Below are 20,287 nucleotides of genomic sequence, written 5' to 3'. Positions count from 1 at the left end.
TCGACTTTCCCCTGGATTTCTATGTAGCGCGCTTAGAGATCCTTGCCAAAATCTAGTCGTATTCTATAACAATACTCGTAACTTAATTGGCTTATCAAGCTAATCAGTGTTGATAACATCACTTAACAAGCAATAATGAGCACTAATTGGCAATAATTAGAATTTACGTGCTCAACTCACTAAGTGTATTCTTGAATGAACTGCGCCTAAATTCTAATGTGCGCAGTTCAAAAGGGTGTGGTTATGGGCAGAGAAATGGGTGTTTCGTGGGCATTCCAAAATTTAGACACATAGGGGTCCTTTTAATAAACTGCGTAAGCGCCTATGTGCGCCAAAATGGAGTTACTGCCCAACTACCACATGGACCTTGTGGTAATTTCATTTTTGGTGTGCATCTGCTACATGCGTCTGAAAAATATTTTTTTATTTTCTGGCATGTGTAACAGACATGCGCCAAGTGGCATTTGCCGTGTGTAGATAATTACTGCCCGGTTACCGGGTGAGTCTTTACCGCTAGGTCAATGGCTGGCAGTAAGGTCTCAGACCCAAAATGGATGAGTGGCAATTTTCATTTTGCCGCATGTCCATTTTCAGCAAAAAAAAAAAAGGCCTTTTTTACAGGCGTGCTAAAAAATGGATCGATGTGTGCCCAAAACCTGTACCTACACTACCACTAGCCATTTTTTAGCACACCTTTGTAAAAGGACCCCATAGTTATAGAATAGGATACAGTGTGCATAAATTTACACATGGGGATTTATGCCACATTTTCATTGGCCTAAATGGATGTGTGTTGTTTTAAGCACTAGGATTTCCACCTAAACGTATTCTATATACTGTGCCTAGATCTAGGCGCCACTTATAGAATACACTTAGGCAGAAATCTTTACCACACAGATTTTTTTAGGTGTCATATATACAATCTGGCCCTTTGCAAATACCATTAGGACCCCGATACAACTCTAGGGGCTATTACAATGTGAGAGAAAGCTTGGCAGTTAGAATAAAAACCCTAAAATACAGGCCACTTTTAATTGAAATCACACCATCAAAAAAGGTATCTATGAGGTTGAACAGTAAAACATGAAATAAAGTGTTTGAGAAAAAGGGAAGAAAAAGTGGGGAGAAGCAGTATGGAGTTCTAGGTTACAAATAATTTAAATAGGGGAAGGGACAAGGCAAACATTAATTGAATAGCATATGATACAGAAGGAGGGGTTTAGAAGAGACAGGACTCAAGAGTTGAGGTGGGTTGCGACTGAAACCTACATATTTTAGGTTACTTAATCCAGGGGAAATGATTTGGTAAAATGGTACGTTTTTAGTGCTTGCTTAATATTGAGGAGGAGTCTATTCCAACTTTTTCTGTAAAGCAAGGGTTCTCAACCCAGTACTTGAGACACACCCAGCCAGGCAGGTGTTCAGGATATCCACAATGAATATGCATGAGATAAATTTGCATATGTTGTCTCCATGGATTACAAATCTATCTCATGGATATTCATTGTTGATATCCTGACAACCAGACTGGCTTGATGTGTCCCAAGCACTGGATTGAGAACCCCTGTTCAAAGCTGTCTAGGAGTTTTTTTTACCTATATTCCTGCTGGGGGGGGGGGGAGTGCTATTTTGATATCACATTTTCAATAGCAAGAGACAAGCAAGTTCTGTAGGACTCTGTAGCGATTGAAAACACAGCATTGAAGCACCTCCCCTCACTGGCAGCAATGAGGTTAAAAGACTGATGCTCAGCTTAGAGGGAACATTGATCTATTCAAAAGCAACGGGGCAACTACAGTACTTTAAAACAAAGTTGTGTGTTGCAGGGCCATTTTCAAAGGAGTGCTATTGCGTATATAAGTTAAACATGTTCACGCTTGTGATTCATACAAGAGTCTTAAGTGTACAGCACTGCGTACATCTAGTAGTGCTATAGAAATGATAAGTAGTAGTATTTGTAAACATCTTGAGACTCTTGTATGAATCAGAATAGCATGACATATTAAGTAGTTTCTGAGGGAAAAAAGTAGAGAGGTGTGGTAGCCGTGTTAGTCCACTCTTAAGGTTATCAATGGAAATCAAACAAAATAAAACATGGAAAAGAAAATAAGATACCTTTTTTAATTGGACATAATTTAATACATTTCTTGATTAGCTTTCGAAGGTTGCCCTTCTTCGTCAGATCGGAAATAAGCAGTGTAATTCCATAAGGTGCTACCTCGATTTAGGCAGGGGAAGGGAAAGGGAAACGGGACTTGATATACTACTTTTCTGTGTTTTTTGCAACTATATTCATAGCGGTTTACATAACATATACAGGTCCTTATTTATACCTGGGGCAATGGAAGGTTAAGTGACTTACCCAGAGTCAATGTTCAAGCATTGATTAATTAAATATATCAAAATCAATATGCATTAACTGGTTGCATCAAGAAAATGTGTTAAGGTGCATTCCATATTGTTTATTCTCCCCCCCCCCCCCCCCCCCCACAGGTATCTTCCATTTGAAAGTACCAGAATCCTCCACTGTTGGACTTTTTGTTGGAAGGATCAGAGCCGTGGATCCAGATTTTGGAAAGAATGCAGAGATTGATTACAACATTGTTCCAGGTGATGGGGGGAACCTGTTTGACATCACCACCGATGAGAATACACAGGAAGGGATCCTTATTCTAAAGAAGGTACTGTGTAAAATATCCTTTCACCATCCTGCAAGACTGAGCCAGGGTACTGAATTGTAGCAAACATACATTTAAGTACACAGCAAATAACTATGATGAGCAATAGCAAATTGGCTTATATAACCATTGCATTCACTATATGTATACTGCATCTTAGAAGGAACTTCGTATTTTTAAATTCATTTAAGTAATGGTGGGATTAGCACTATAGAAATATGTCTTGAAAAAACTGAATCAGACATTCTGGGGGAAATTCTATAAATGGCACCTAGATATAGGCATTAATTCTGTACCAAACGTTTGGCATGGAAGCACATTCTTTTTTTTTTCTTTTTTTTTTTTTAATTTGCAATTTAAATCTACTACAAGGCTAGAAATACACAGGAAAAATCAGGCAAAACAATAACATCACAAATTTTTAGTCCACATCAAGGAGAAAGCAGCTAAGATTGCCACTGTACATAATTCAATGGAAAAACTAAATTCCTGCAACAGTGGAGAAATAAATCTAACCCCCTCCCCCCCCCCAAAAAAAAGATAAAAAATCCCCACTAACATCACTTAGCATTCAAAGAACCATCAACCACTTTAGATGACAAAAAAGTTTCTAAAGAAGCAGGATCCAAAAATATACATTAATGATTTTCATGAATGATGAGACATTTACAGGGAAACACCCCACAGCCAAGACTCGAGACTTGAGCTGCAGAAAGGCTTTGTGTCTTAATTGGGTTGGTATGGCCAAATCAGGAATCATCAGTACTTTTGCCCGCAGAAGGATATCATCATCTTCTGGAAACAAGCTTTTAATAGGAACATTTCTTCTCAACAGAACCTAAGCCCACCAACAGAGTAACCCTCTTAGATATACTCTTTTGTGAAGATTCCGAGTACTTAGACGCCCTTTTATAAGGGTGCAGGAAGGCTAACACGTGGGTACCGTGCACCCAATCAGCACTACCGCCGGGGTAGCACATGAACCTGGCAGTAATTCTGATTTTGGCGTGCGCCGAATCCCACGGTAGAAAATGTTCTACTTCGAGGGGCATTCCTGGCAGTAACCATCAGCGTGCCCACATTGGCATGTGCTGCATGGGTAGCACATGGGTAGCTCAAGGGCCCTTGCTGCTAGGTCAGTGGGTGGCAGTAAGGGCTCAAGCCATAAATAGGCACAAGCTAGTTTTAATATTAATGCAGGCCCATTAAAAAATTGCTCATTTCTCACCACAGTAAAAGATGTCCCAGCGTGTGCCTAAAAGACGTACTCACAGTACCACAGGCCACATTTTACCGTGGGTAGATAGTGGGGTTCTGTAGGGGTCTGTGTTGGGACCGCTGCTTTTAACATATTTATAAATGACCTAGATATAGGAATAACTAGTGAGGTAATTAAATTTGCCAACGATACAAAGTTATTCAAAGTTGTTAAATCGCAAGTGGATTGTAAAAAAAGATGACCTTACAAGACTGGGAGACTGGGCATCCAACTGGCAGATGATGTTTAACGTGAGCAAGTGCATGTGGGAAAGAGGAACCTGAACTATAACTATGTGATGCAAGGTTCCGCATTAAGAGTCACCGACCAGGAAAAGGATCTAGGAGTCATTGTTGATGATACTTTGAAATCCTCTGCTCACAAACCCTCTGCCCAGTGTGCTGTGTCAGCAAAGAAAGCAAATAGAATGGTATATATTATTAGGAAAAGAATGAAAAATAAAAACGAGGATGTTATAATGCCTTTCTATCGTTCCATGGTGCGACCGCACCTTGAATACTATGTGCAGTTCTGGTCACCGCATCTCAAAAAAGATATAGTGGAATTAGAAAAGGTACAGAGAAGGATGAAGAAAATGATAAAGGGGATGGGATGACTTCCCTATGGGAAAAGGCTGAAACGGCTTCGGCTCTTCAGCATGGAGAAAAGACAACTGAGGTGAGATATGATAGATATAAAATACTGAGTGGAGTGGAACGAGTAGATGTGAATTGCTTGTTTACTCTTTCCAAAAATACTAGGACTAGAGGGCATGCAATGAAGCTACAAAGTAGTAAATTTAAAATAAATTGGAGAAAATATTTATTCACTCAATGTGTAATTAAACTCTGGAATTTGTTCCTAGAGAATGTGGTAAAAGCAGTTAGCTTAACAGGGTTTAAAAAGGTTTGGATAGCTTCCTAAAAGAAAAGTCCATAAGTCACTATTAAAATGGACTTGGGGAAAATCCACTGCTTATTTCTGGGATAAACAGCATAAAATGTATTGTACTGTTTTGGGATCTTGCCAGGTACTTGTGACCTGGATTGGCCACTGTTGGAAACAGGATACTAGACTTTATGGACCCTTGGTCTGTCCCAGTATGGCAACACTTATGTAATTATATACTTATGACCCCTAAAATCAAGACTATCTGGAGAGTTTAAATTATCAAAATTTCTTTCCTGCATTACCCATGCTAAATATTAAAAAAACGTTTTACTTCCAGAAAATTAAAAAAAAATGTGTAACACATCTTTTACATACACTTTAAACAATTCAAGGGATGAAAAATAATGTGTAAGTGGAAAGTTCAACAAGTGTAAATTACATTATCTGGAAGCATTTTCAGTAGCTTCCAAACTGAAGATGTATCATTAAATTATCTTTAGCAGCTGCAGCTGCTGCAGACTGGCATAATTCAACTTGAGACTTCACCTTGTCCAAATTTCGAACCACTTGAGACATTCTGGAATATTGTTCATTAACTTTTTCAACTGTGTCTTAATTTTAAAAAATGGCCTCACGCTAATGGCAGCATTAGGACATGAACTACACAAGAAATGGGGACAAGAATCCAAACAATATATAACCATAAAAATACAAAAAGGATTCTTTCAAATATTCCTAAGTAAGCAAGAACAAAAATTTACAAGAAATGAAATTTAAAGAGCGGGAGGAAAAAGCCTCAAGACGTTCCTAATTAACAAATACTGGAGTGGGACTTCTTCATCATAGGCAAAAAAAAACCTCCCTGAAAAAGCTTCTCGTAAATTGTAGGATTCAGTAAACAAATGTTTAACAAAAAATAGTGCTAGATACTTGGGGGCCCTTTTACTAAGCCGCATAAGTGTCTACGGGCGCCCAACGTGCGCCAAAATGGAGTTACTGCCTGACTACCACATGGTTCTTGTGGTAATTTAATTTTTGGCATGCATCCGATACGCGCATCTGAAAAATATTTTTTATTTTCGGGAGCGTGTAATGGACGCATGCCAAGTGGAATTTAATGCGCGTAGGTCATTACTGCCTAGATTATTTATTGCTAGTCCGATGACTGGTGGTAAGGTCGCAGAGCCAAAATGCACACTCGGCAATTTTGATTTTGCTGCATGTCCATTTTCGGCAAAAGAAGGCCTTTTTTTACAGGCACGCTAAAAAATGGATTGGCGCGCGCCCAAAACCTGCATCTACACTACTGCAAGCCATTTTTCAGTGCACAGTAGTAAAAGGACCCCTTAGCTTCTCTTGTCTCATTCTTCCAGCTGTAATAGTAACCAGACCGTGACCAACAGTGGCCAGCATTTTGTTAGCTGCATCAGGGTCTGCCTGTCTAAAGAATCTGCAAAGAAAAGAGAGAAAATTTTTTTTTTGTATAGCATTTCATAATCCAAGATCTATTGAGATTAACTTTGTTGCTTACTTTAACTCCGTTCACAAAGCGGATAGTGCAGGCAAAGATTCTTCTGTAAAAAATGGCGCTTCTGCTTTATAAAAAATGACGTCAGACGTCCTGAAAGGCTATAACCATTCAGAAGAAAATCTACTGAAAAACAGGGTTAATTTTACATCAAAATGTCCAAAAAGGATCAGTAAAAATGACACCACTCCATTTTAAAATTTAGACCAGATAGAATTAGAGAATTCAACCTAAATATCCATTGTTGTTCTTTCTGCAATAGGTGCCGTCTGTGTCCGCCCCTTCTGGATAGTGTGATCCGTTGAAATACTAGACAACCTGGAGGGGCATAATCGAAAGGGGCGCCCAAGTTTTTCTGAGGACATCCTCGCAGGACATCCTGGCAAAGGGGCAGGGAAACCCGTATTAACGAAACAAGATGGGCGTCCATCTTTTGTTTCGATAATATGATCAGGGACGCCAAAATCTTGACATTTAGGTTGTCCCTAGAGATGGTCGTCCTTAGACTTGGTCATTTCTGATTTTTGTCGATAATGAAAACTAAGGATGCCCATCTCAGAAATGACCAAATACAACCATTTGGTCGTGGGAGGAGCCAGCATCCGTAGTGCACTGGTCCCCCTGATATGCCAGGACACCAACCGAGCACCCTAGGAGGCACTGCAGTGGATTTCAGAAAAAGCTCCCAGGTACATAGCTCCCTTATCTTGTGTGCTGAGCCCCCCAAAACCCACTACCCACAACTGTACACCACTACCATAGCCCTTACTGATTAAGGGGGGCACCTAGATGTGTGGGTACAGTGGATTTCTGGTGGGTTTTGGAGGGCTCACATTTACCACCACAAGTGTAACAGGTGGGGGGTGGGCCTGGGTCTGCCTGCCTGAAATACACTGCACCCACTAAAACTGCTCCAGGGACCTGCATACTGCTGCGATGGACCTGAGTATGGCATAGAGGCTGGCACAAAATATTTTTAAAGTTCTTTTTTGAGGGTGGGAGGGGGTTAGTGACCACTGGAGTAAGGGGAGGTCATCCCCGATTCCCTTCGGTGGTCATCTGGTCAGTTCGGGCACCTTTTTGTGCCTTGGCCGTAAGAAAAACACTACCATGTAAAGTCGTCCAAATGCTTGTCAGGGACGCCCTTTTTTCCATTATGGGTCGAGTACACCCATGTGTTAGGCACACCCACCTTCGCTACACCTCCGACATGCCTCCGGGAACTTTGGTCATCCCCGCGACAGAAAGCAGTTGGGGACGCCCAAAATCGGCTTTCGATTACGCCGATTTGGGTGACCGTGTGAGAAGGACACCCATCTTCCGATTTGTGTCGAATGATGGGCGTCCTTCTCTTCCGAAAATAAGCCTGATAGCGTCTCAGATGATGGTGGTATTCGTCGCATTGGGTTGCTAATGGCGAGGTGCTTTTATGAGTCTTGATAATGCTCTTATGTTCCATTAGACGTACGTATATCTGACGAGTTGTTTGCCCCATAGAGAGCTTGTCACAAGGACAAATGATGCAATAAATCACATAAGTAGATTTGCATGTGTCTTGACAAAAAGTGTGTATTTTTTATTAGTGCTGGGATCTTTAAAAACCTTTGTCTCCAGAATTAAAGGGCACATGACTCCTTCAAAAGATTTTTCAGTGAGGAATTTTGCCTATGATGAAGAAGTCCCACTCCTGTATTTGTTAATTAGGAACGTCTTGAGGCTTTTTCCTCCCTCTCTTTGAATTTCTGTTCTTGTTAATTTTTTTTCTTCCTTAGTTAGGAATTTTTGAAAGAATCCTCATTGTATTTTTATGGTTATATATTGTTTGGATTCTTATTCCCATTTCTTGTGTCGTTTATCTATATATAATGGCAATGCAAACCTGGAAAACAGGTCACAGTTTTTCTTCAGAACATGTCTGTGATACGCTCAAAGGACTCTCCCTAATGCAAATAGATCCTTCGATAGCCCTGTCGATTTCATGGTCAGCTATTTCTACTTTGACCCACAAGGTGGACCCTAGCACAAGGTAACTATGATTCGGATTATTCTTTCCAGTGCACTTCACCTTGCATTTGTCCATGTTGAATTTCATCTGCCATTTGGATGTCCAGTCTTCCAATTTCCTAAAGTCTTCCTGCAATGTTTCACATGTGTTTTAACAACCTTGAATAGTTTTGTATCATCTGCAAATTTGATCACTTCACTCATTTTTCATATAATTTATAAATATGTTAAATAGTACCGGTCCCAGTACAAATCCCGGCGACACTCCACTGTTCACCCTCCTACCCTACCCTCTGTTTTCTGTCCAATAACCAATTTCTAATCCACACCAGAACCTTGCATCCTATCCCATGACTCTTTAATTTTCTCAGGAGTCTCTCATGAGGAACTTTATCAAAAGCTTTCTGAAAATCTAGATATACTGCATCAACCTGCTCACCTTTATCCACATGTTTATTTACGCCTTCAAAGAAATGAAGCAAATTGGTGAGGCAAGACTTCCCATGGCTGAATCCATGCTGTCTCTGCCCCATTAAACCATGTTTGTCTACATGTTCTGTAATTTTATTCTTTATAATAGTTTCCACTATTTTGCCAGGCATCAATGTCAGGCTTACCAGTCTATAATGTCACAGATCACCCCTAGAACCCTTTTTAAAAATCGAAATCACATTGGCCCCCCTACAATCTTCAGGTACTATGGATGATTTTAACAACAGGTTACTTACTATTAACAGCAGATCAGGAATTTCATGCTTGAGTTCTTTGAGTACCCTTGGATGTATGCCATCCAGTCCAGGTGATTTACTACTCTTTAATTTGTCGATTTGGCTCAGTACATCTTCCAGGTTCACCGAGATTTCTTTCAGTTCCTCTGCATCATCACCCCTGAAGGTCAATTCAGGTACAGGCAGACCTCTTACATCTTTTTCCATACAGACAGAAGCAAAGAATTCATTCAATTTCTCCTCTATGGCCTTGTCCTCCCTAAGCACCCCTTTTGCTCCTTCGTGATCTAACTGTGCCAAGGATTCCCTCTCAAGCTTTCTGCGTGTGATGTTTAGGAGGAACTAAGTGATCCTACATTAACTCTGCCTTAACCAGTTAGCACTTGCTATTTGGAACATTTTAGATGGTTAATGCAGACACGCCCATTCTCTGCCCATGGCACACCCCCTTCCAAAATGTACTTTGAAAAATTAATTCATGTTTCGTGCACGGAAAATGCAGAATTATCACCAACTGCTTTAACATCTTTTGTGGTAAGCATTTTGCCACATGCTATGGTTTAACACGCTTTAGTAAAGGGGCCTCAAAACGTGTCAAAGGCCAAAACTTTGGATGTACCCTGCTTCCCCGATCTGGAGTGTCATAGGGTACGTTTTACTCATTTCAATGAACTGCATTGACAAGTAGTACTTCTGAAAATGCAACGGCCCTCATCAGTGCTTAGAAAAGCTGCTTGCCTATGGGAAAGGAGAAGAGTGGCAGCATGTTCTTTTGTCACATACTTCATATCTTGAAATATCTTCCAAGGAATTGTAAACAATATTTGTGTCCCTTAGGGGCCCTTTTACAAAGCATTGGTAAGCCCAATACAGGCTTACTACACGCTAACCCAGAACTACCACCAGCCCAACGCAGCCGCCAATGGTAGTTGTGCCTCGAGTGTGCACCATTTCTGGCGTGCCAGAAATCTTTTTATTTTATTTTATACCTCTGTGATAACCCGGAGGTAAATGGGCATTGCAACACGCTGCCCGGTTACTGCAACGTTATCACGGGAACCCTTACTACCACCTCAGTGGGTGGCGTAAGTGCCCCCCCCCCCCCAACATAGCCACATGGTAAGAGCAATCTTACCGCATGGCCATTATTTTTTTGGGGGAGGGGGGATTTTTACCCTCTGTAATAAAAAGGGCCCTGGTGCACGGGAAAAATGACTCCTACCGCTACTGCAGGGCCCTTTTTCCCCACAGCTTAGTAAAAGATATCCACAGTGAATATTCATGACGTAGATTTGCGTGCACTGCCTCCGTGATATCTCATGCACATTCATTGTGGATATCCTGAAAACCTGATGGGACTAGGTATGCCTCAAGGACTGGGTTGAGAAGTGCTGTCTTAGAGCTTAGTGCTATGCATCTCTTTTGTAATTTAATATTGATTACAGTTTGTCCAGATTTTAAAATATGAAAACATGGCTCACAATAAAATAGATAACTTTTAGAAACTACGTTTTGGCTAAAATATGCTAATCATAGAGAAGATACATCTATTTTTTGCCTAAAGTTTGTGTATATAAGTACATAAGCATAAGTACATAAGCACCACCATACTGGGAAAAGACCAAAGGTCCATCAAGCCCAGCATCCTGTCTCTGACAGCGGCCAATCCAGGCTTTAAGAACCCGGCAACCCCCCCCCCCCCCCCCCGAAAAAATAATAATAATGTTCAATGGACTTTTCCCTCAGGAATCTGTGCAAACCCCCTTTAAATTCCGTAAGGCCAGCTGCTGTCTCTACATTCTCCGGCAACGACTTCCAGAGTCTAACTACACGCTGAGTAAAGAAAAACTTTCTCCTATTTGTTTTAAATCTACCATATTCTAGCTTCATCTTGTGTCCCCTGGTTTTGTTGTTTGAAAGTGTAAAGAAACGCTTCACATCTGTCCGCTCTACTCCGCTCATTCTCTTGTAGACTTCTATCATATCACCCCTCAGCCGCCTTTTCTCCAAGCTGAAGAGCCCTAACCTTCTCAGCCTTTCCTCATAGGGAAGTCGTTCCATTCCCTTTATCATTTTTGTCGCCCTTCTCTGCACTTTTTCTAATTCCTTTATATCTTTTTTGAGATGCGGCGACCAGAATTGGAGATACCATTGTTTTAATTATTTTTGTTACATACTGCACTTCTACACATAAGCAATGCAAGGTGAAAATTTTGTTCAAGCCTTTCGACATCAGATAGCACCACTATGTGGTTGACGATTGAATATATATGTAGAAATGGAATTCAGTGTATTTAAAAATAACTGCATTTTCTGGTTTTAACTGACTGAATTTAAATAGCTTTAGTATAAGCTGTGAATAAAAGATTATTAACATTTAAACATTTCTTCTTTTAAGGCCAGAGGTTTCCCTAATTTCCCTAGAAAAAATGCAGAGTACAGCTGGCTTTTAGGTGATACCAAACTAGTGACATTATATAGTTTTTCATCTTCATGGCCAGCCTAATAGACATGTGTAGGCATCTGCCTAGGGCAGCAGCTTTTGTAAAGAGGCAAAGAGCAGCTGCAGACAAAGCAAAACTGCTACACAAACTAAAATAACCATCAATGTATAATTTTGCCTACAGAATGAATGGACAGTCATCAAACAGCCCATTTATCTGTGTAAATGACTTTTGGAAATTAACCCATATCAATGGTTCTCCAAGTTTTTTTTCCTTCAGGACATATCTGATGGATAATACTTCATATGTGACACATTGTACACATGACCCTCAAAGACCTTTGGTCTAATACAGTATAGCTGTTCTCATGAGTTGGATTTTTTGTGGATGGAGTACATGTTTAAATTTACCTCCTCTCAACAACAGGTGCAAATCAGAGCTAGAACGTTCTTTGGTCTCTTCTCTGGTTTGGGCTCTCCAAGTTCTATGAGTTCTGGGGAACCCCTGACAGCTCCTCCTCTTGGGATAGTCTTCTTACATAACTGGCACTATCCCCTGCCCCATAGCTGTCAATCAGAAAGTTGTAAGTTGTAGCAGGTATCTGGGAATCCCCTTTTCTTACTCATATTTCCATACTTTGGGGTTCTACCCATTTGGTTGCATTGGCGGAATCCATAAACTCTGCTTCTGACATTTGATCCTCCCCTTGTATCTCAGCCCCCTCCACTTCCATAGGAGAAGGTTCCTTCAGCCTTTCAGGTCTCAGTAGGAACTCCACCTCCTTGAACCTTCTGGGAGCCATTACATACCGCCTGCAGATCCAGGAAGGCGCATCTTCCTCTTGGCTTCTCTCCACTAACCCTACCCCTTTAAAGTTTCCTGAGCATGTATGACCTCCCCTTCCTTCCAGCCTTGGAATTCCTTGTCTACTGGTGTACTCAATGTTTTAAGAACTCCTGTTCTTCATTGGAAAGCAAACTTTGGGAACAGATTCATGGGCTGGGGCATGGGCACCCTCCTAAATATGACTACACACACATACACACCTCTCTCTCTCTCTCTCTCTTTATATTTTATTTATTTGTTTATTTATTAGGATTTATTTACCGCCTTTTTGAAGGAATTCACTCAAGGCGGTGTGCAGTAAGAATAGATCAAACATAAGCAATAGGCAATTACAACAATAAGAATATTCAAAAACAATACAAAGTATGGCATGGTATACTACTTACAATGTCAACACAAACCGTGATAGAACATTATAATTGATAGTGAAAGATATATATAAGAGAGAGAGACCCCTTACAGGTTACTTCTGGATCTGGGGCCCTCATAAGGGCAGTCTCAGTTGGTCCTTTACTCACTTGGCGCTTGGTGCCTCCACCTTGGGAAGAAAAATGTTAGTGGGTGGGATTACCCTCTTCTCCTCCCAGGAAATTTTCAAGAGACTGTTGTAAACAGGGCTGGCTATTAAATTAAACAGGCTTTATTGAACTATTTACACAGACCTCTATATATACTGTCATAAACACCTAAGAAGTGAGGATTTCTTAACACATCAATTCAGTTACCATAAACAAGCAACAACAAATTTCAACACTGTTTGTACTTAATCGAGGAAGGGCGGGGATTCTATTCCAGGTACTTTCTCCTGCAAGAGAAGACAGGGGGATGCGTCCCATCCTAGGCCTAAGGGCCCTGAACAAATTCCTGGTCAAAGAAAAGTTTTGGATGGTTTCCCTGGGCACCCTTCTTCCCATGACTCAGAAACATGATTGGCTATGCTCCTTGGACTTAAAGGATGCATATGCACACATCCCAATACTTCCAGCCCACCAGAAGTATCTTTTGTTTCAGCTGGGAACGCACCACTTCAAGTACCGTGTGTTGCATTTCGGCCTTGTGTCAGCATCCATGATCTTTACCAAATGCCTGGCAGTAGTCTTAGTGTCGCTACACAGGCTGGGGGTGCATGTTTTCCCTGATCTCGACGATTGGCTGGTGAAGAGCATATCGGAGGACGGTGCTTGGGAGTCCATGTGGAGGACTATTCTGGTGTTAGAGCTACTATAGTTCGTATAAACTACCCCAAGTTCCATCTTCACCCTGTCCAGCAATTGAAGTTCATTGGAGCACTGCTTGATATGCAGAAGGTTCAAGCTTTGCTCTCAGAACCAAGAGTGGACACTCTAGCTGCCCTAGCTTCTCAGATTTGAGCCTCTCAGCAGGTCACAGATCAGCAGATGTTGAGATTGCCTGGGCCACATGGCTTCCACAGTTTATGTGACACCCATGACACTCTTTCACATGAGATCAGGAACCCTTAGCGCCTCCTAAATATTTTTTTCAGTGGCTGCATACTAACACATCCTATGGCAATCCCTCTGAATCCTCTACTCCACTTGAAAGGAGAAAGTCTCCGGAGAGCCTTTCATTTCCATCTTTTGTAAAGGAAATGGCTGCAGCCATTCCATTTCCTTTAGAAGTGGAGGACGAGCCCAGGACTAAGTTAAGTACATAAGTACGTATATAAGTATTGCCATTGTAAATATAGAAAAAAGAAGCCTTTACGTTGCCCCCCCCCCCTTTCCCAGAGAGGGGGGCATCTTGCAGAGGACAGGGAGGTACAGAGGTCTCAGGGCAGCCCAGAAACAGCACTGACACCTTTTAGTTAAAATGTTTAAAGTGTTTAAAATGCTCCAGCACTGTTATAAAACTAAGAACTCAGGTATCCATAGATGCCAGAGGTGTATTTAAATTTTATGAGTTTGTAACTGTGGGGGGATGTGCAGTGAAGTCTGTTACAAGGCTCCTGATTGGCTGTCTGAAGCCCCAGGGAAAGCTGGGAGCCTGAGGGGCATGTGAGGCCAGCCTGAAGGGCAGTGTGGAAGGTGGCCAATAGGAGCCAGGATCTTGTAAAAGGCATGAATTTGGACCAATGAGGTGGCAGGAGGCAGCCTGACCCGTAGATTGGCGTGAATTTCAAGCCAATCCAGGGGGACAGGAGGAGTGGAACAGCAGAAAAAGAATAAGAAGCCAAGAGGCAACCTGGGAGAGAGAAAGGCAAGCCTGGGCAAAGAGAGAAGGTTGAAAGCATGCTCTGAGAGGAGAAAGTCAGATCCAGGCAGGAGTGTGCTGCAAGCAGGGGCAGAGAAGGGCAAGCTCAGGCAAGGAAAGGCAGCTGAAGGCTGGAGGAGAAGAAGATCAAACCCAAGCAGGAGTGAGCTGCAGGCTGGAAGAGAAGGGCCCACTGACGAGCCCCAGATGAAGAGAGAGAACTGGTGAGTCCTGTATGGGGCCGGGCACCAAAGCAGACAGGAACAGAGGAGGAGGAGAAGGGGGTCTGGAGCGAACTGGGGCAAAAGTTGAGCCGAGCTGCAGGGGAACAGGTGAGCTGGGGCCAAGAAGAGAAGCTGTAGGAGTAGCCACAGATGCCATTCTTCAGACAGAGAGAAGCAGAGGAGGAAGAGGGACCACACTGGGGAGCTGAGACTTGTTGGAAGCAGTGCAGAGCTGAATAGAGAGCAGCATGTTAAGGGCCCTGAACCAGAGAAGTCCACCTAGCGCATCCCTCCGTGTGTGTGCATGCCTGTCCAGAGAAGAGAAAGCCGGCCGTGTGACTGCCTGTCCTGTAAAGACGAGGCCTATCCAGAAAGGGAAGAAGCCCCACAAAGAGAGAGATAGAGACCTCCCCCCCCCCCCCCCTGCACTGAGTGCCCAGACTCCAAAGGAACTTTTTTAGAGTGTCTGCCAGAGTGAGCAGGGCCGGTCTTAGCAAGTGCGGGGCCCTGTGCAGACCAATTTGATGGGGCCCCATCCTAGCCCCACCCTAGCTTCACCCCCACCCTAGCTCCATGGCTGGCCACCCCTCCCTCTGAGCTCCAGGGTGGCCACCCCTCCCTCCTAGCTCCCGGGCCATCCCCTTCGAGCTCCCTCCGAGCTCCAGGACCATCCCCCTCCCTCCGAGGCCCCCCTCCCTCTGAGTGCCAGGGCCCCCCTCCCTCCCTCCCAGCTCCAGGGCCCAGCCCCCCTCCAAGCTCCAGGGCCCCTCCCTCCTTCCCAGCTCCAAGGCCCCCCTCCCTCCCTCCCAGCTCCAAGGCTCCCCTCCTTCCAAGGCCTCCCTCTGAGCTCCAGTCCCCCTCCCTCTGAATTTTAAAAGTTACCTTGTCGGGTTACAGCGGCAGGTAGCAGCAGTGAAAAGCGTGCGAGCTCGGCGCTTCAGGAGCCTTCCTTTCTGTCAGCTCTGGTCCCGCTCTCATTTCCAATTTCCACGAGGGTGGGACCAGAGCTGAGAGAGGGAAGGGAAGGCTCCTGAAGCACCGAGCAGCTCGCACACTTTTCACTGCTGCCGCCTGCCGCTGCCTGTAACCCGACGAGGTAACTTTTAAAATTCAGAGGGAGGGGGACTGGAACTCGGGCGGTTGGGGCGGAGTTCAGGTGCGCTGCGCGGGGCCCCCTTGAGCACGAGGCCCTATGCGGTCGCCTCACCCTAAGACCAGCCCTGAGCGTGAGTGTCTGCCTCAGAAGGATCCAGCACAGAAGCCTGCTGGTTCGAGTATCCCCACCTAAGCGAGCCTGCCCTGGGTAAGGAGCTGCCCAGCCTAAGCCTCGAGCCCTGTGAGTGCCTGCAGTTAAGGGCCTGCCTTTAGGAGGTTTAGTTTAGCAGTCCATCAGTTTGAGTAGAGGGTGTATAACAAAACAAAACAAAAGGGGTCATGTATTGGGAAGGCTAGATAGGAATTTCCCTTGCTTATCTTTTTATTTGAATTTAGTTAGCCCATAAGGTCCCTTGCCAAAGAAAATACTGATTGAGGTTAGCACACACAACAAGCACAAGGAGTCAGGATTTTCATTTTTTTGAGTTCTTTGAGTCAGAGAAGTAGGTATCCTAGAGTTCCTGAGCCAGTGAGCTGACCTCGCCAACCAAGGAGATGTGGATATAGAAAAAACCAAGGTACCCAACGCAAGATCTGAGTACAATAATTGGGGTTGTGTACATGTTTGGGATGGTTTGTGTTATTGCAGAAGTGGGATTGGGGTCTTGATAATTGTAATTGTATTTTGAACATCTTATTGCCTTTGTAACTTATCGCACAGTATTTAGTATTTAACACCTTGCACTATTTTTATTTAATACTAGCAAACTTTAACAATTGGTACCAACATTAAGGAACATATCCAAATGTTTCTATTTATTTTACCATTTAATAAAATATTTAATATTTTTCTTGTCAAATCCCTTGGTTGTGTGGAGTTTATTTGGGAACCCTATTTGAAACTGTGACATTCCTATATATTTATTTCTTTACTTATTGTAATTATCTGCTCCACCACTAGGGGGTTTACACCATACTGGGAAAGACCAAAGGTCCATCAAGCCCAGCATCCTGTTTCCAACAGTGGCCAATCCAGATCACAAATACCTGGCAAAATCCTAAAAAAGTACAAAACATTTTATACTGCTTATTCCAGAAATAGTGGATTTCCCCAAGTCCATTTAATAATGGTCTATGGACTTTTCCTTTAGGAAGCCGTCCAAACCTTTTTAAAACTCTGCTAAGCTAACCACCTTTACCAAGATGTTCGAGGTCCTGGACTATACGTCTCCTCCTAGGGAGGCGGTAGCTGTCCCTCTCCACATGGTACTCAAGGAAGTCCTCGATCGGAATTGTGTATGTCCAGAAAATGAAATAATTAAAAAAGGCCAAATTTATGGCCACGATAGAAGTGAGCGAAGCGTGTGGAAAAGTTACACTTTAGGACACGCAAGCCCATTTACTAGCACAGCTTAGCAAAAGGGTCCCTTAGTTCACACTAAATTAATTCCCTCCCCCTCCTGTTTACTAAGCCACACTAGCAGCTGCCATGCTCTAATGTCGACAGAGCCCATTCATTTTGAATGGGCAGTGTTGGCATTACCATGTGGCTTATGATTAATCAGGGGGGCAATTTGTGAATTTCAGAGTTTACTTGTTAACTCAATAAGCACATGTAAAAAAGATTTCACTCGTTGAGAAAAATTTATTAAAACAATTGTATGAAATGAGAACAATTGTGTGAAATTACATAAATATATTCCCAGAAATACCGCCTCTAAATGTGGTAAAAAAATGTATTCCAAAACATTTGCATTGGCCATTTGCATTTCATTGTTAATGTGCCTTAAAAACTTTACTACACACTAAATTAATTGAGTAGCAAGATTAAAAAGTTTTTACTCAAGTTAAGAAAATGTTATTAAAGCAATTGTGTTAAACAAAGAAAAATCTAAAAATTGAGAATAAGGACAAAATAATAAAAAAAAAAATAACCAAAGATGTTTGCACCCTTACATATCAATAGTATGAAATATGAAACAAACGTATGTGTGTGTGTGTGTGGGTGGGGGGGGGGGGGGGGGGTGTAGCCAGCAGTCTATTTTTGTTGGACCCAGAGATGGGCCTCGGGCAACACATTTTCCTTATGCTGTTTCCCCCCCCCCCCCCCCCCCACCACTGTGTTAAAATTCATAATTTTGCTGGCAGGGATACCCAAGCCCTACCAACTGAAGAGATCCACTACATGACACTCCCTCCCCCCCCCCCCCCCCCCCCAATACTGAAGTCAGTGGTGTGCTGCCAGCTGCCAATTCAGGCACTCCCCTGTTCATGCTCAGTTCATGTATAATTGAGCATGCATGAGGAGTGCCATTGTCAGCGGCTGGAAGCATGTCACCAACTTCCTCACTGCTGAGGCACCACGAGGTAGGGTTCATTTGATCAATAGATCTTTGGGAAGGGTCCCCCCCCCCCCCCCCCCCCTCAGCCACAGGTAGAGTAAATTGCATGTTGGTGAACAGATTGATTCCATGGAAGAAAAAAAAAAGTTCTATTAGAAATTGTAGAAGCTTAAACAGGAAAATAAATAGTTATGCCTCTGACATCTGTTCAAATAACATTGGGATCACCAGCATCAAGATAATGTCTGTATGTTTAAAATCAATAAATATAGTAATTAATGAATGAATGCTCTCTTTTGGTTTGGGGGAGCGGTTCTAGAAAGAGAAATTAACACCAAACATTTAAAAAAGTAGGATTTGCAAATTCTCATGGTGTAATGTGAATCCTCAGTGATCAATTACCTGCTGCCAATACTGTGCTGGAATCCCTTGCATAGCAGAGGGATCTGTGTAAGAGTGGAAAATAGTAATTCCTCATTGCTACTGATAACTTAAAACTCCATATTAATACACAGCAAAAGAGAAATGATTCTAAGGCTGAGATAAAAAGTGAGATGTGTGTAGTAAAGAGTGAGGGTGGGCTTTCAGAAATGCATTCATCACAATTAAAACTGTTTCTAGAGAATAAAAACCTGGCTTGCACTGATAGAATCTAGGTTAGAGGTTAGATCTTGATTCAGTGTTAAGCCTTTGCGTGTTACTTTTCTTCAGTTATTTATTCCTCTTTTTTCCTGGGTTTCTGTTTCTCCCCTGCCTTCCTCCCCCCTCCCCCCCTGGTTTGAGGTTTATAAGATTGTTTACCGTATGAAAAAAATCGTATATTATCGTTTGTATGAGCTTTAGCTTATATGTCCTCGTGTAATGATATACTTGTTATTACATATCTTTTTTCCTTATTAAAAAGAATGCATTCATCAGGTAGATTGTCACCCCAGTCAATAAGAGTACTCTGCATAGGAGCCAGTGACAGGTGCCAGCTTCCAGTCCTGAGAGAAGATGTAGAGGTTCAGGAGCAGCTGCCCATTCTATGGTGACCCTGGGAATCCAAAGTAGAGGTGTGCATGGAGGTATAATCTGGTCCTCATCCCCAGTCAATTTCTTTTCCATCTACACTCTAACCCCATCATATTGCTGCCATCCCTGTACCCAACCCACATTTAAATGATCTTGTAAATTCAAACAAAACATAAAATGCATTCTATAACTTATTAAATTTAACGCTAAATAATAGGCATTACTTTTGTAAATCTGCAAGAAAGCCATATTTATTTTTTTTTATTTTTGTTACATTTGTACCCCGCGCTTTCCCACTCATGGCAGGCTCAATGCGGCGGGCAATGGAGGGTTAAGTAACTTGCCCAGAGTCACAAGGAGCTTATTATAAACATTGTTCTCATAGTCCATCATTTCAAACTATGTAACTATAATAAACCATTTACAGAGCCAGGTCTGCTTCATAGAATGCTCTGTTGGGTAATACAAAAAATTACTCCCTTCCCCTCTCCATGGAGAAATTTCTGTCTACACTTCTGGAGCCAGAGCTCAGTTCTGTTCTACTTCCTCAGTTTCTCATCCTGCAACTGATGATGTTCTGGTGGCAGGAGTTCCAAGTAGAGGTGTGCACAGAAACATAATCTGGTCCCCGTCCCCACCCCATCCAAAGTAAATTCTTTTCCATTTTCACCCCATCCCCATCATATTGCTACTGTCCCCTCAACATCTCCATACATACCTCTAATCCAGAGGATTCCAAAAAGAAAGAGAGATGGTGGAGAAAATCAAACTAAGAAGTTCAGGTAACCAAAAAGGTCCCTTGGTGTCCAGGGAGCCAAGAAAGTAAAGGTAACCCATTTATCCAGACAAGTGAAAGAGGGTTTTGCCCAAAGTTTACTAGTCATCCCCTTGTTTTGCCAGATACGCCTTGATGTCATAAAGCACTTCTGTTTTACACTCTGGGCCAGTCTTCCCTTAGATAGTCACACTGAATTATCCTTTTCAAGGTTTAAGTTCACCCTGAAGATATATTACTTTAAATTAA

At 42.5% G+C, this 20,287-nt stretch overlaps 1 protein-coding gene across 1 annotated transcript in view; it reads left to right on the top strand.

The window, feature by feature from the left end:
- LOC115472887 (cadherin-12-like) overlaps positions 1 to 20,287 on the top strand; it is a 195,481-nt gene that overhangs the window by 17,071 nt on the left and 158,123 nt on the right. The window contains exon 3 of the mRNA XM_030207377.1: positions 2,494 to 2,681. Within this exon, the coding sequence (XP_030063237.1) occupies positions 2,494 to 2,681 (188 nt within the window). The remainder of the gene's footprint in view (positions 1 to 2,493; positions 2,682 to 20,287) is intronic.

Source organism: Microcaecilia unicolor, chromosome 1, assembly GCF_901765095.1.
Source record: "Microcaecilia unicolor chromosome 1, aMicUni1.1, whole genome shotgun sequence".
In the NCBI taxonomy this organism is placed as follows: domain Eukaryota; kingdom Metazoa; phylum Chordata; class Amphibia; order Gymnophiona; family Siphonopidae; genus Microcaecilia; species Microcaecilia unicolor.
Note: the sequence above shows the minus strand (reverse complement) of the source record. Positions and strands in the feature narration are given on the sequence as shown.